At 26.1% G+C, this 15,559-nt stretch overlaps 2 protein-coding genes across 2 annotated transcripts; one reads left to right on the forward strand and one right to left on the reverse strand.

Annotated features, from left to right (window-relative positions):
- Window positions 1–46: 46 nt before the first annotated feature.
- LOC113558486 (peroxidase-like) lies at window positions 47–8,013 on the reverse strand. Its single transcript, XM_026963952.1, has 12 exons — window positions 7,880–8,013; window positions 5,356–5,554; window positions 5,057–5,236; window positions 4,684–4,853; window positions 4,404–4,617; window positions 2,997–3,194; window positions 2,799–2,934; window positions 1,985–2,141; window positions 1,715–1,891; window positions 1,454–1,652; window positions 1,287–1,386; window positions 47–317 (listed from the first exon to the last, which is right to left on the reverse strand). Exons 1-12 carry the CDS (start codon window positions 7,982–7,984, stop codon window positions 245–247), a joined length of 1,908 nt encoding a protein of 635 aa, XP_026819753.1. The 5' UTR covers window positions 7,985–8,013; the 3' UTR covers window positions 47–244.
- Window positions 8,014–10,268: 2,255 nt separating this feature from the next.
- On the forward strand, window positions 10,269–15,548 carry LOC113555469 (DNA replication licensing factor Mcm6). Its single transcript, XM_026959781.1, has 14 exons — window positions 10,269–10,591; window positions 10,661–10,810; window positions 10,881–11,148; window positions 11,571–11,719; window positions 11,951–12,206; window positions 12,277–12,460; window positions 12,524–12,882; window positions 13,624–13,791; window positions 13,867–14,004; window positions 14,085–14,237; window positions 14,305–14,434; window positions 14,514–14,654; window positions 15,127–15,275; window positions 15,344–15,548. Exons 1-14 carry the CDS (start codon window positions 10,500–10,502, stop codon window positions 15,467–15,469), a joined length of 2,463 nt encoding a protein of 820 aa, XP_026815582.1. The 5' UTR covers window positions 10,269–10,499; the 3' UTR covers window positions 15,470–15,548.
- The last annotated feature ends 11 nt before the right edge of the window (window positions 15,549–15,559 follow it).

Here is a 15,559-nt window from a genome sequence, read left to right on the forward strand (position 1 = left end):
TTATTATTTGTTTATTTTTATTTCTACAATTAAAAAACCTCGTCATCTGGACTATTGACTTACAAATATTTACATTATAATTATAGACTATAGTTATTTACGACATGTGAAATACATAGATTCATTTTAAAAATATTTTATTATATGTTTATTGGATTCCAATGGTGGTTATTCTTGAATATTGTTGTATAATTAGTTTTAATTTTTGAAGTCCATAAAATTAAATTTATCATAATATTCACTATCACTTGAATTCTCTCCATGCTTCTAAATCTATTTTGAAGTGTTCATCACAATTCCATTTAATCGAAGAAAAACTATAATAAACATAATATACGACTAAATTATAATATACATTAAAATATCATTGGGTACTTAATAATAACTAATAGGTGTATTATGATTTCATTGAGTTATTTTATTAAATGTATTCAAGTCAATAAAAAATCTTTACAAAATAATAAAATTGTATTTTGTACATAAATATTTTAAATATATCAGTATTACCTACTTAAGTTATGTTCAATAATAATACAATAACTTTTAACAATAATAAAATATTATTTTCAGTATCAATATAAATAATAAAGGTTGACAAGTTAATACCACTCTGCAGTATATGTAGAGTAGGTCACTTTTATGGGTGTGTTAAATTTGAATTCAATTATATTATGTATCGTAATTCGTAGGTATTCGTTACCTTTTTAACCGTAAACGATTCTGAACGGAAACTGATAGCCTATCTCAAAAACGACAAAAACTATATTTTTTTTTTTTTTTTTGGCATACATATGTAGGTACATAGGTACATAGGTAAAATCATTTATTTTAATATTAATATGACGGTAGGTTGACATATTTTTTATATTATAATTTATCATACCATAAATATTTCAAAATTAATCAAAAGTTTTTGAAAATATTGTCTTACAATGAAAATGGTAATATAAACATTTGGTGAAAATTTCAAAAATTACACCAAAAAACAACATTTTGTCGAAAATTAAGTGTATAAAAATTCATGTTTTCTTTAATTTTTTGTCTTTTTCCCGATTATAAAAAAGTCCTAGGAATTTTTTACTTTTGATCTTCAGAGGTCACAGTACCAGCAATTTTTTATCAAAAACTACACCTATATATATAATAATTTTATCGACTATTTTCCACTCAGAATTTAAAATAAAAAATTTAATAGGTAATATTAATATAAAGTAAACATTAAAGTTTATTTTTAAAAGTTTTAAAATTATTTAATATTATTATTATTTAAAATAAATTATACATACTCGTGTAAACTTTTAAAAATATCTAAAGGTAGAGTAATTAAATTAGTTGTAGCGCATATGATATGGCCTAAATTAATTTGTTTTATTGTTTTTATTTGTTCTGAAAAATCAAAAAAATATTAAGTAGTTCAAATGAAAAAGTAATACAAGCAATAGAAATAAAATACCTTGTGTGAAACTACCAGGTTGTCCTTGTACATCGTAAAAGAAGCGATCACCATACTTATATCTAAAAAAGCTATCAGACAATATGCATCTAGTAGTAGGACCAACCATGGATCCTTCTTCTGGCATCTCAAGTAATGATCCGACATGTAAGTCTATGTCGTTTACCGTTGCATAAAGTGTTTTTAATATTTGTACGGCCTAATAAAATAAATGATCATAATTTATTTTTATTTTTTATACTTGTAAATCGTAAAATTAACCTTAAAAGGTATTAAATCCAATAAATCATCAAACGAATTAGCCCGTGATATTCCACAAATAGTTCTGACTTCATTATATACTGGTAAACCAACATCTCGGCCTCGCTGTATATCAATTGATAATAAATCTTGGCCAGTAATGTCCGGCAAATTAAAGCGAAAGAGAAAATTCGAAATCTAAGGATAATTAAAGCAATTAAAATTATTAAAAAAGACATTTCTATATTTTATTAAATAAATGCAATTATTATACATAAACAAAAATCTAACCAATTGGTTATATGATGATTGATATTCACGACCTGGAGTTTCAACAAGTCCTCTCATTAACCAGTCAACATTTTTTCCCATAGGTAACAAATCAGGTCTATCCATCCAATCTGTTAAATTAACTTGAAATGCAACTTTATACATTTTATCTATAAAGCTAAGAAAATATGTAAAAATATATGAGTACAATTTTTATAATCATAAGCAATTTTACGCAATTTACATTATTAAATATTTATAAATACTGTATAATTAATTAGCCTTAATTGTTTGAACATGTCATTATGTATATAAAATAATAATTTAAGCATTAGGTAATAATGAAATTGCTTAAGCCTATATTTTTTTTTTTTGTATTCTCCCACGCGCACACATACAACACACACAAATTCATAAATATGCCACTGTTCTGTTCTATTAGACATTAAAACGTCTCTGAAATAACATAATACATACTATAATTACTTAAAATTATATTAGCCATTAGGAGAGAAGATCTTTAAAATAAATTAGATACCTATTCACTTTTTAATTTACAAAAAATTAAGTTTTTAGTTAAGCACTTATTAGTATAATAATAATTAATAATGTAATATCTGAAATAGATACTATAATAATATACAAGTAATTGAAATTGTTATGTTTCCTAAAGATATATAGATATAAAGATATTCCTTTATATATAGTGTATATTATGTCCAATATGGCATGAATATAATATATATTTTTTATTACTTATACTTATCTCCATAGTTACTATATAGAGAACACTTTATTTAAATACTTATTAAATAGTAAATAGTAAATACCATACTTCAGTTGAGCTGGAATTTGGTTATGAAGTATTCGAAATGAACTAGCTGCAAATTCTAAAGATGTAGATGGATTTATTTTATCACTGTATATTGTTTGAGGAGTAAATAAACCATAATACTGTGTGTACGTTTCTCCTAACAAATATTAAATTTACAAAATAGTTATGTAAAAAAAAATAATTGTAATACACTTATACCTAATATAATAGGTAAATAATGATCGTAAGTAATATGTTGAATAACTGCTCCAATGATCCTTCTAGTTTCTTGATAGAGCATTTCATCGGACCAAAATTGGTTCAAGTACAACAACTTGGATGCTAAATGGTTATGAAATCTCAAGAATAAATTATGAAGAAGTGCGTTTCCCAAATTCTGATTTATGCGAATATCTCCTGTATAAAACAATACAAATAATATTCATATAAACAATTTTTTTTCCTAATTATTCTTGGCACTTATTATTTAAACAAACTAAAGTATTGTATATATATATATATACGGTATATTTAATAGTTGTGATATTTTATATTCTAATGAATGGATAGTGTTAATGTTAAGCTCGTATAGACGTATAGTTCAATGGTTTCAAACGTTTGAGACGTATATGATATGACTTTTAAAGTTTTATAAATTTCTAATGATTGAATGGTTAATAGATAATGGATTATCATAGTGATTTATAACTTCATCTCGTGTTTGTAAACGAACTTTCGGATTTCATTTGCTAATTGAAATTGTATCTATTGCATTGCAGTATCGTGTCACGGTTAATTGGATAATTCATTTTGAACTAATATACTATTACATGCAGACATGCAGTGATGATTCTAATGACGATATTTTGATAGAGTTGTATATATTATATGCCAATAACGTTATTATTACTATATTAGACTTACTGGCACAACCACACAATTGGATCTATTTTAGGGATAGGAGAATATAATTTAGTTAGGCTAAGTTAAATTTCCACCAATGAATGCTTATAGCTCTGAACCAATTTTTTGTTTAGCTGACTAAATTCAATGTAACCAAATCACCAAAGCAGTTTTTCGATATAGTTAACTTAGAAGTTGGATTTTAGTGGAGTCCAATTAAAACCAATAAAGCTTTCTAATGTATTTTTTCTTGGGCGTGGTATTTTAAATTTAAATAAGAATCAAGACACATCATATAAATTATATACTTATCCATTTAAATTGATCAGAAATTTTTAAAAAAAATAGTACTATTTTTTTTAGAATTTACTTTGAATTTCGTAATTTTTAACTTTATTATAGATTTATAAATAACAAGTTTAATTAAATATTAATTATATAAATATGTTATAAACTATAATTATTTGTATGATACTTGCCAATTACCTACTACTGAGAAATTTCTTATTTGAGAACATTAGTTTTATAAGTTTTACTCAAACTTAAATTCTATTATTCTTAAATTTTAACAATTTTATATAAATTAAGTGATGATATTATTTAATTTATTAGTTTAGACTATTTAGAGTAATATTAATATTATGTATTATGTTAATTTAATAATTAAATAATTTTAATTTATACCAAAAGGAGTTAATCGTTTTACAACTATAATTAACTAACCAGCTTGAAAGCAAACTCTAGAATTTGTTGATGAGTTACATTGTAATGTAGTGCGATTCACTTGTGGGCAAAATTCTTCTACTCGAGTATTTTGGTTACTATTAAGAATATCAGATCGTAGTTTTCCGTTTATGAAGGATCTTAGCCCCGCTGCTATTGCATCACTAGATCCATAGATTTGAGATCCATCAATATATTGAGAGACTTCGACCATCTAAAAATTAAAAAAATATATATATTAATAGAATTTTAAACATATAAGTATTTAAATCGTACTAACAAATGTAGCTGGCATCAGTTGACAACTGAAATTAGCCGATGTTACTGCGCGGTTAAATGACATGCATGTTTTGTTATAATTTAAATAAATGGGATCATTTTTGGGTATATTAATTACATTTTGACATTGAGTTGGTATTTTAGATACATTTTGAACTGCACAACAATTGTCTATAAAATTTAAAAATAAATTATTACTGTTATTCATTATAGCACATATTTTATATTTTTAAAATTTTAACATTAGTTTTACAGGATTTTAAATACTAATATCAATTAAACTATTTGGCATTGATATTAACTGTTAAATGTAAAGTACATTACAGCATCAAATATTAAATTTTATATTATTAAACTATTAATAATGACATTACCAACAGAGAAATCTGGTGTTAAAAGGGTGATATCGTGAGCTAAAAATTGGCCCCATTGCATTAAGAGTACATTTAGTTCATCAAAATCGTACCATTGATTGTTCAAAAATAATTGTGTATTAATTTCTCTAGCTCCTGGTAACTGAGATCCGTTTGATTGCTGTCGAAATTTATAAATACCTAAAAACCATTTCAACTAGTTAAACAATAGGAAACATAAATTATGTAAATAATCTATGATAAACATATATATTTATCATATACCTATGGTAAATAAGAATACAATATCAATTACATACCATCACTATACTCAGCATTAAGGAGTCTCAGAAATGGAGTATTAGATGCGCCCCATGTAGGTATTCTTAAGTTATTACACGATCCATTGAAAGTTCTATACTTAGAGTTTGGATTACATATTACAAGTGGTGCACATCTTCTCATGTAATCTTCATTTGTTAATGGATATACGTCCGTGTGTAAAAATGGTGACTGTGCCTATTATAAATACAAATTTTAATGTTATAATATGTACAGTGAAACCTCTCTTATAACGGATAAAATGACCAAGTCTCGGCAAAAATATATGTACCTATTCAAATGTATTTTAACCTGTCTATAACGGACACTTTGTATTTCCATCATGCCCGTCGTGGACACTAATATTTTACCCCCGTGATTTCATAACTAACAAAAATCTCAGTTCAAATCCAAATGTAATATCATATGTATGTACAAACTACGTAAAAACGTCAATATACAGAATACGGAGGACAATATTAGGTACACATGAAAACACGGATTACGACCGATTACGATAACATTAGTTGAGAGTTCCTATATTGATTTTATGGAGTTAACATACAATTTAACAGAAGTAAATCCAGAAATAAATTGATATCATTTTTTTAAAAATATTAAAATTAAATTTATAATGTATTTGTATAATATAAAATACGTACCGCTGGACGCGCATTTGAAGATGCTCAAAAAATTTTAAAAACTTGTGACTTTTTTATATAACTACATTTTTTTTTAAATAGTAACAGTGTGTAATTTAATTTCCAATATACTTATATCGGCTATATCATTGATTATAACTATGTCAAGTTAATATATGTATTATATATGTACTTACTACTTATTAATCTATTTTATAGATGTTATCGAGTGTATATAGTCACTGTGTGTCTGGGTGACCTAATGTAATATAAGTGTTAAATATAGGATGAATATAAAATAAATATATATATATATATATATCGATTATTTGTTTTTGAATTATAATAAAATATAAAATCGAGTTTATCAAAAACTGATTTTGTGTAAAATTTACCGTTATTCCTTGTAATAATTTTTACCATTTTTTAAAAAAAAGTACTGTATAGGAACCCTTTATTTTTGACCCCCTAAAAACCAACTAGAGTCACTTTCCTATTTGAAAATATGGAGTAGTTGAAAATCAAATACATAATATAATAATTTAGATTTTAGATAGTTGATAGTTATGTACAGGGACGTACACAGGGGGTGTTTTGGGTGTTCAAACACCCCCTGAAATGTTTTGTTTTTTTATGGTATTTACTTATTCTATTTTAATGTTTATTGTCATAACTATTATTATACTTTGATAGACAGGTGTGATATTACAAGGACTAGATAAATTGAGTATGAAATATCGTTTTTGTGGTAAACTGAGTCCCTGGTAATAATAGGTTTAGTTTCCAAAACAGCACATTTTCTTTCTCACTTTTATAGGCTTAGTAGTACTATCTGCAATGTTATGTTAAAAATGTGCATAGAAATCACAGTTGATTAAATATATAATATACAAATTCAAGTAAATTTTTTTTTTATTTATTACTATTTATTGTTATTATGTACATGGTAAAAATTTATTTGATATGTTCTTAACGAATTCAAATCTTGAAATATTTTTTTTTCGTATTTAAACATTTTTTGTCTCAGAAAAAAATTTTTTATTGTTATTTTTTTTCATTTTAATTACTTCTTTGTTGCGTATTTTTATATATGTATCTATTTGAATGTATTTAAGTAAGCAAATCGATAATCGATAATCATTAATTGATGACTAGTCACTATACAGTACTCATTGAATGTATCGACTTTTTATTTTTAAGTAGGTACATCGTCGTTATTTATAAATAATTCTTTCGAAAAATGTTATTACTCGGGACTCAGTTTACCTAGCACGTTAAAGTGTTAACACACTGTTTGTGAAAAACCGGTTAAAGTAAAATAAAAATTTAATATTGAAAAATTAAAATAATTAATATAATTTGAATAAAAATAAAAATACTTAAACAGGAATTATAAATAAAATAAAATTATACCTTTTGTGTATTGACGTGGGTACGTATTTACGAAATAAAACTTGCGACAAAAGATTAGATGAATTAAAATTGTTAAATATATATAGAGACATAGTCACAGAGGTGTTAATTGTGAAGATATTCTTAATATAATGGTTAAAACTTCGCGAAAATTAGATAGTATTGTAATTTTTTTTCTTATATCAATATTTATACTTAAAAAAAGTAGGTATTGTACCTAAGTAGGTAAAGCTAGTTTTCATAAAAAAATGTTGTATGTTTATTAAAAAAAGTTCTACTTTTCTATAACTGATTTGTCTGATTTTCAAAAACACCCCTCAAAACTTTTTTCTGCGTACGTCACTGGTTATGTAGAATGTAGATGAATTTGTAAAAAATGTAATATTTATTTAAATATAAACTTCTGTACTATAGACTATAGTTACTACTTTACTAGTATAAAGTATAATATATGTACTGTTTTACTTACATGTGTTCGCAGAAGAATTGTTATTGATAAAATAATTATTGTTTGTACATGTGTAGCAATAGTATAAAAATAATTTGTTTGTTGAACTTCTATCTTCTGTGTCATTTTATGTACTTGATGAATTTATGTAGTGCGTCTAATGGTAAAGAATAACTAATAGTACCTAATGCCAAAATATACACTGCTACTTTTATAGTAAATAGCAAATATCCCATCATAATTATACGCATAGACATATCTATTTATTATACATTATACATTAGATCCGCTCAATTATTATGATTTCAGTATAAAAATAATTTCTTATTCTTTTCATTTAATCACAAGATTTGATGGAATTCAGTATTTCATAGTACCTATATAAATAAACTAAACCTATAAACATTATACATATATATATATATATATATATATATATATATATATATATATATATATATATTATATGACGTATATAATTGAGAAAAACGAAATTACTAATCACTTTCTATAAAATATAATTTACGTAATCATAAATATATAATTTTCTTACATTAAATATTATTATTATTTATTATCATTTCATTGAACACGGGATTGTGTTAAAATGAGTAAATATTATGTAGGTACCTATTACGTTTCCGTATTTTACTATTTTTTACATCTATTAATAAAGTAAATATTACGGAAGTTAAGAAATAATCGAAAGCTTAAGTTTAAAAACCCTAAATGCATGATGTCATTTTATCCCTCCCCCCCGCTAAAAACAAAAATTTATATAAAAAATCTCCAAGATCACGGAGAAAAATATTCAAATAACATATCCCATTAAATTTACCAAAGTTTAAAATATGCCATTTATATGTACGGACGTCGGACACCATCATTTCAAATATTTTCAATATTTGTATACAATTTTCTATATTTTAATATGTATTATATTTAGAAACCTCTAGGTACCTAAGTTAAAAATTATTTTGAAAATATTTCCTACATGATAGTATTTTTTTTTTTTTTAATTAGTAAGTACCATATAGCCATATAGGTATTCAGTAATATTAAATATCAAATTTTATTATAGTAACATGAAGTATGTGATTGTCATAAATCATCCCACGCAAAAATAATTATTGAAGCTGTTTATTTTTCATCTATTGTTCAGTTTCAACAATCATCAATCAATATTTTTAAAGGGCTATTTTAAATATTCAAGGAATTTTTGGGGATCATGTACTTATTATTTAGTCAAAGAAAGGTAAAATTAAAAAATAAAACAAAAATTAATAAAATCCTTATTTACTTTACCAATAAAAAAAATTATTTAAAGAATAAATGTTTATAGTCTGCAAGCCAGATAAAGTTTGTCACCAGCTGTATGTACTTAGTGGCCCACCATTTATGATCTTTTTGCTAAAATTGTTTTCTTTCTTCCAAATTGTTAACTTTTTTTGTACCGAATCAGGCCATCTGTGCAGTAAGCTAGTAACTTTGTAATTTTAATTTTTAAACTATACTTATATTATGAAAAACTAATTTGTGTCATGTTTGGCACAACATGGACGAAGGTTAACCTAACTTAATCTAAGTTAAGCTTGCTCCAGATGGACCAGATGTCGAAGCGTTCTAGAGTCTAGAGGACAGGTGCTCCCTTCCGCCCGGGAACTGAACAAATAAAATCATATATACACCTTTACAGTATAGGTACCTACTCTAAAATTGTTGTAAAAAGTATAATAAAGGTACACTAATCTATGTATAATAATTGTACATGTTGTCCTGATGTTTAGTCTGTTTATGTTTGGAATAGATGCGGAACAAAAATAGGTATAGTCGTATTAATACGCATCGTGTATTAAAATATTATTTAAATAGTATTAATACCTACACAAAAACTTCGTTCATATGTCCATCTAAGCATACGCCCATTCATCAGTGCAGAGGCTATACGGGGATCTGTTTTAGTGGTGCTGTATTATGGATTATGAAATAGACTATTATAGAGATTGACTCTAGTCTTATGATGGGTCGGTCCATTAGTCGTCATTTCATCAGGTATAGGTATTTGAGTATTTCCAAATCTAGGATATTTTTCTACATGCCAACTCACAATGTTTTGGACTCCCCTCCCGCCTTTAAAGATAATTCCCCCTTCCAGGACAAATAAATTAGACAATACACAATATACAAATTAGTAAGATACAAGTAGGTACTTTTTATTAAATAAATATTTTTATTTATTTTTTAGTTGTTATCTATATTATAGTATTATCTTTAACTGTACTACCATAACCTGAGAAGTGGTACTAAATGGTATCACAGAGTAAAACAACAAGTTGTACACTAAAAGATAAATATGGTTATACAGGTTATATAGTTTCCCGCCAATTTCTGGTAGACAACAACGAACAGTTAACACTTAACATTACTACATTAGTTATAGCTTACATAGTTATTGTCCGGCTTTTGAAAATAGACCGTGTTCGTTTAAAATTTATTTTGTATATCGTCAATTCCCAAATCATAATTCGCTCTTTTTCTCATCGTTGTCTGTGTTTCATAAATTTATATAGACATTATCGTGTACTTTACAATAATAATTTCTTGTTAATATTAATCTGATCGTTGGTATTCATTATTCAGTATGGATGTCGCAGAAACTCAGACAGGAGTCAATAGGGTACGCGATCAGTTGAAAGTCAGATCGCAAAAACTATTTCAAGATTTCTTAGAAGAGTAAGTTTGATTTATACTTTAATTTTACACCACGGTATAGCGGTTCTATAATTTTTGTCTAAACTTTAGATTTGTCGAAGAAGGTTCTAATGAACCTAAATACTTAGAATCTGCTATTGAGATGACAAATTCTGAACGTTATACATTAGAGGTTAGTTTCCTTGATGTTGAAAAATTCAATCAGAATCTTGCTATCACCATTCTTGAAGAATATTACAGGTACAACTGCTTAATGTTTAGAATATATTATTTAATTATATACCTAACTTAATCTTTGTTATTTATTTAGAGTTTATCCAGCTCTGTGCTTAGCTGTTGGAAATTTTGTAATCGATCGGACTGAAGCTACAGGAAACCACCAAGATTTTTTTGTGAGCTTTGTAGATGTTACCACTAGGTTTAATGTAAGAGAATTAACAACTTCCAAAATTGGTGAGTTGGTGCGTATTTCTGGACAAGTTATTAGAACACATCCTATTCATCCAGAACTAGTAGCTGGACATTTCACTTGTCAGGACTGCCAGACAGATGTTCCCAATGTTGAACAACAATTCAAAGTAAGCTATAATTTTATAAATAATCTAAATGTATATATTATTATAAAAGATAAATTATACTTAGTTCTATGATTATCCAGAGAAATTTACTGCGGGATTGCCATTTAAAATATATAATTACAATAAATTAGTGCCATACAGTAGAAAAAGTATATATTATAAGTGTTTTAAGAATTATTGCTTTTATCTTTCCTATATATTTATATCCATTAGAGTATTATATACTTTTAAAATTAAAGTATTCATTTTTCATTCTTATCTCAGTATTTGAATAAAACAATATTGACCTGTTTATTTTGTTTAAACAATCGCTAAACAAAGAAATTGGTATAAAATGACTAAGATTATATGTGCAGAATCATTAATAAAAACACAATTTGTACATAAAAATGTTAGCCTATTAATATTTTTTTTTTTTTTAGTATACGCAGCCAACTATATGCCGAAATCCAGTTTGTGCTAATAGAAGGAGATTCAGTTTAAATGTTAATAAATCTCGATTTGTTGATTTTCAAAAGATTAGAGTACAAGAATGTCAATCAGAGCTTCCTCGAGGGAGCATTCCACGAAGGTAAACATTCCCTATTAAAATACTTAAAATAAAAAAAAAAATATAAATATCTACCAGTTATAAATTAAAGAATGATATAGTTTATTTATCTGTTTCTTAAATATAGATAGAAATCATGCATTATAACTTAAAATTAAAAATTATTATTTAACTCATATTTCTAATTATTTATAAATAAAATAAAAACTATACTTTTTATTCATGCATATTTTGAATAATTTTATTATTTAGTCTTGAAATTATCCTGAGAAATGAAAATGTTGAAACAGTGCAAGCGGGCGATAGATATGATTTTACTGGTACATTGATTGTGGTCCCAGATGTAAGTGTTATGTCCACACCTTCTGCCAGAGCTGAATCTGCTTCTGGGCAAAAACGAGGAGATGCAAATAATGAAGGTGTCAAAGGATTAAAATGTTTAGGAATCAGGGATTTGAATTACAAGTTAGCATTTTTGGCGTGCAGCTTATCTGTAACAGGTTCAAGGGTAAGGTATTATAAAAAATCCTTAAACTAAAATAGAAAACAAATATTTAATAAATTAATATATTTTGTAGTTTGGTGGAAGTGGAGAAATACACAATGATGAATTGACTGTTGACTCAATTGAACGTATGAAGAGACAAATGACTGGGCCACAATGGGAAAAAATATATGAAATGAACCATGACCGTAATTTATACCAGAATCTAATAAATAGTTTTTTCCCTTCAATCCATGGAAATGATCAAATTAAAAAAGGTTGTTAAGTTTATACATACATATTTATTTAATTAATGTTTCATTTTTTGATTTCATTTATAGGTGTTTTATTAATGCTTTTTGGTGGAGTTCCAAAAACAACATTAGAAGGCACTACCCTTCGTGGAGATATTAATTGTTGTATAGTTGGTGATCCTAGTACCGCCAAGTCTCAATTACTGAAACAAGTGGCTGATATGTGTCCTCGTGCTGTTTATACTTCTGGGAAAGCTTCTAGTGCTGCTGGTCTTACAGCTGCTGTTGTTAGGGATGAAGAATCTTTTGATTTTGTTATTGAAGCTGGAGCACTTATGTTAGCTGATAATGGAGTGTGTTGTATTGATGAATTTGATAAAATGGATCCACGTGATCAAGTAGCTATTCATGAAGCTATGGAACAACAGACCATTTCAATAGCAAAAGTATAGTATTTAAGATATTTTGTTTTATTATCTAAAATCAAATACAAATTTAAATATCTTTAAATAAATAGAATAGTTAAGTTTTAAATTCTCTAAAGTCCATTCTAAATCAGATCAGCCTTCAGCAGTTGAGTTGTGTGCATGGGCATGGCTTCCACCGCTGGTAGAGCTACAGTCAAACAACTACTAGGTAATAAGGGAGCCCGACTGCCTCCGGACAAAAACTGGTTGCCACGCAAGGCTGATCTCGTTTGGAATAGACTATATAGGTGGTTTTACTTAAAATTAGTATAAAATAATATTTTTTGATATTAATTCTTTTTTTTCTATTAAATTGTCAATTATTAAAAGCTGTCACTTTATTAAATATGCTATTACATATTATGTATTAGTTATTAATTGTTATACTATTTTTGAATTACATAAGCTAAATAGAACAATTTATCTCTGAAATAACAACGTAAAGGAGTGTTTATTTTAAATTTAATCTTAATAAGGTATGAAAATAGGTGTAATAACTTTGAATAGTGGACAAGTTTTTTTAGTGCATTGATATGTATAAAGATAAACATAATTGGATTTCTGTACATTTAAAGAATGCACTTACTAAGTTTTCCTCCAGGATTTTTACTTTTTAGGAATAGGAAAATTGTATTTATTTAAATATTTGTGATGTACTACATTTTAATACAAAAATTATTATTTAAATTTGTATGAAAACTATAATTAGTATGGTTTTAGGCTGGTGTTAGAGCAACATTAAATGCTAGAACATCAATATTAGCAGCGGCAAATCCTATTAACGGCCGGTACGATAGAAGTAAATCTTTACAACAAAATGTATCTCTCTCAGCTCCAATCATGTCTCGTTTTGATTTATTCTATGTTCTTATTGATGAATGTAGTGAGGTAAGTAAAAATAATTTTTATTCACAATACTGTTAAGTTTTATTAATTAATAATATTAATGACATATAACTGTAGGTTGTTGATTATGCTATCGCAAAGACAATTGTTGAAATCCACAGTAATATGGAAGATACAACTGAAACATTATATAGTCAAGAAGATATTTTAACATACATTGGTTTTGCTCGTCAATTTAAACCCCAACTCACAGTCGTAAGTAAAAAAAAATATATGTAAATTTTTTGTTATGAAAGTTGCGGTAGTATAATTATTCATTTGTATTTAATTCTTAGGAAGCTTCAGAAAAATTAGTTAATGCATATACTCAATTAAGACAGCGTGATAGTCAATCAAGTACAAAATCAACATGGCGTATAACAGTAAGACAATTAGAGTCATTAATTCGTCTATCTGAAGCAATGGCTAAAATGGAATGTTCAGATCATGTAAATGATGATTTATTTATTTATATAGAAAACAAATATTTAATTTTAAAATTTAAATTTTCTTCAGGTAATGCCTAAACACGTGTCTGAAGCTTTCAATTTACTTAATAAGTCTATAATCCGGGTAGAACAACCCGATGTCAATCTAGACGACGACGGTGATGATCTATTGAATGGAATACCTGAAACTACTGATGGTAATTTTAATAAATTGATTTTATTATTAATATTATTTTTGATTTATTTTATATATGTCAATAATATTATGTTATTTAGGAATGGATGTTGATTCTGTAGAAGAACCAGAAAAACAAGGATTAACTAAAAAAAAATTAACGCTTGCTTTTGACGAGTATAAACGCATTACCAACATGCTTGTTGTTTATATGAGAAGTGAAGAAGAAAAACGAATAGCTGGTTTGTATTTAGCTGGTTTATTTTTGATTCCAAGTGGAACCATAAATGTATAGGTTAACAAAAATATGTTATTTTTTGTGTATCATTTTGTTTAAGAAAAAAATGCTTCAATCTTCAACTTAAGTAATATTAATTTATGATAGTAAATAGATTTAGTTAGTACTTTTGAGGAGTGAAAACGTTCAGTACTTTTCAAAATAATTGTGATAATTATAAAATAAGTAAGAAAATTGGAAATTTCAACCTTTAATCACTTTTTTAAAAAAAAAAACAAAATATATTGTTTCATTAATTTAATTGAAAAAATTAAATAGAATAATTGTAGATACTTTTCATAAATATTCATAATAGCATTTGATATAATTTTCAAAATGTTATTTATGAGTCCTAGTAATGTCTTATATACAATGACAGAGCTCCCTAATATTTTATTTTGGCAAGAAATAAATTCCAATACAATTTAATGTTTTAGAAAAAGGGGAGAGTGAAGATGGTGGTTTATTACGTAGTGGCATTGTCAATTGGTATCTTGAACAAATTGAAGATCAAATCAATGACGAATCTGAGTTGTTGGAAAAGAAAAGTTTCATTGAAAAAGTATTAGATCGTTTAATTTATAATGTAAGTAATTAACAAATAAATTTACCATATTGTTCTATTATACTTAAAATATATTTATTATTTAATAGGATAATGTATTAATTGCCTTATCTCAACAATCAAAATCACAGTCCAGTGGTGTAGAACAAGAACAAGATGTTTTAGATGAAGATCCTATATTAGTTGTACATCCTAATTTTGTGACAGACCTTTAATACATTTTATTGTAATTGTAATTTTTTTTATTGCCCAACATCTTAGTATTCATTTAAAATTATTTTTCAAATTATGTATACATCAATAAT

Source organism: Rhopalosiphum maidis, chromosome 4, assembly GCF_003676215.2.
Source record: "Rhopalosiphum maidis isolate BTI-1 chromosome 4, ASM367621v3, whole genome shotgun sequence".
NCBI lineage: Eukaryota > Metazoa > Arthropoda > Insecta > Hemiptera > Aphididae > Rhopalosiphum > Rhopalosiphum maidis.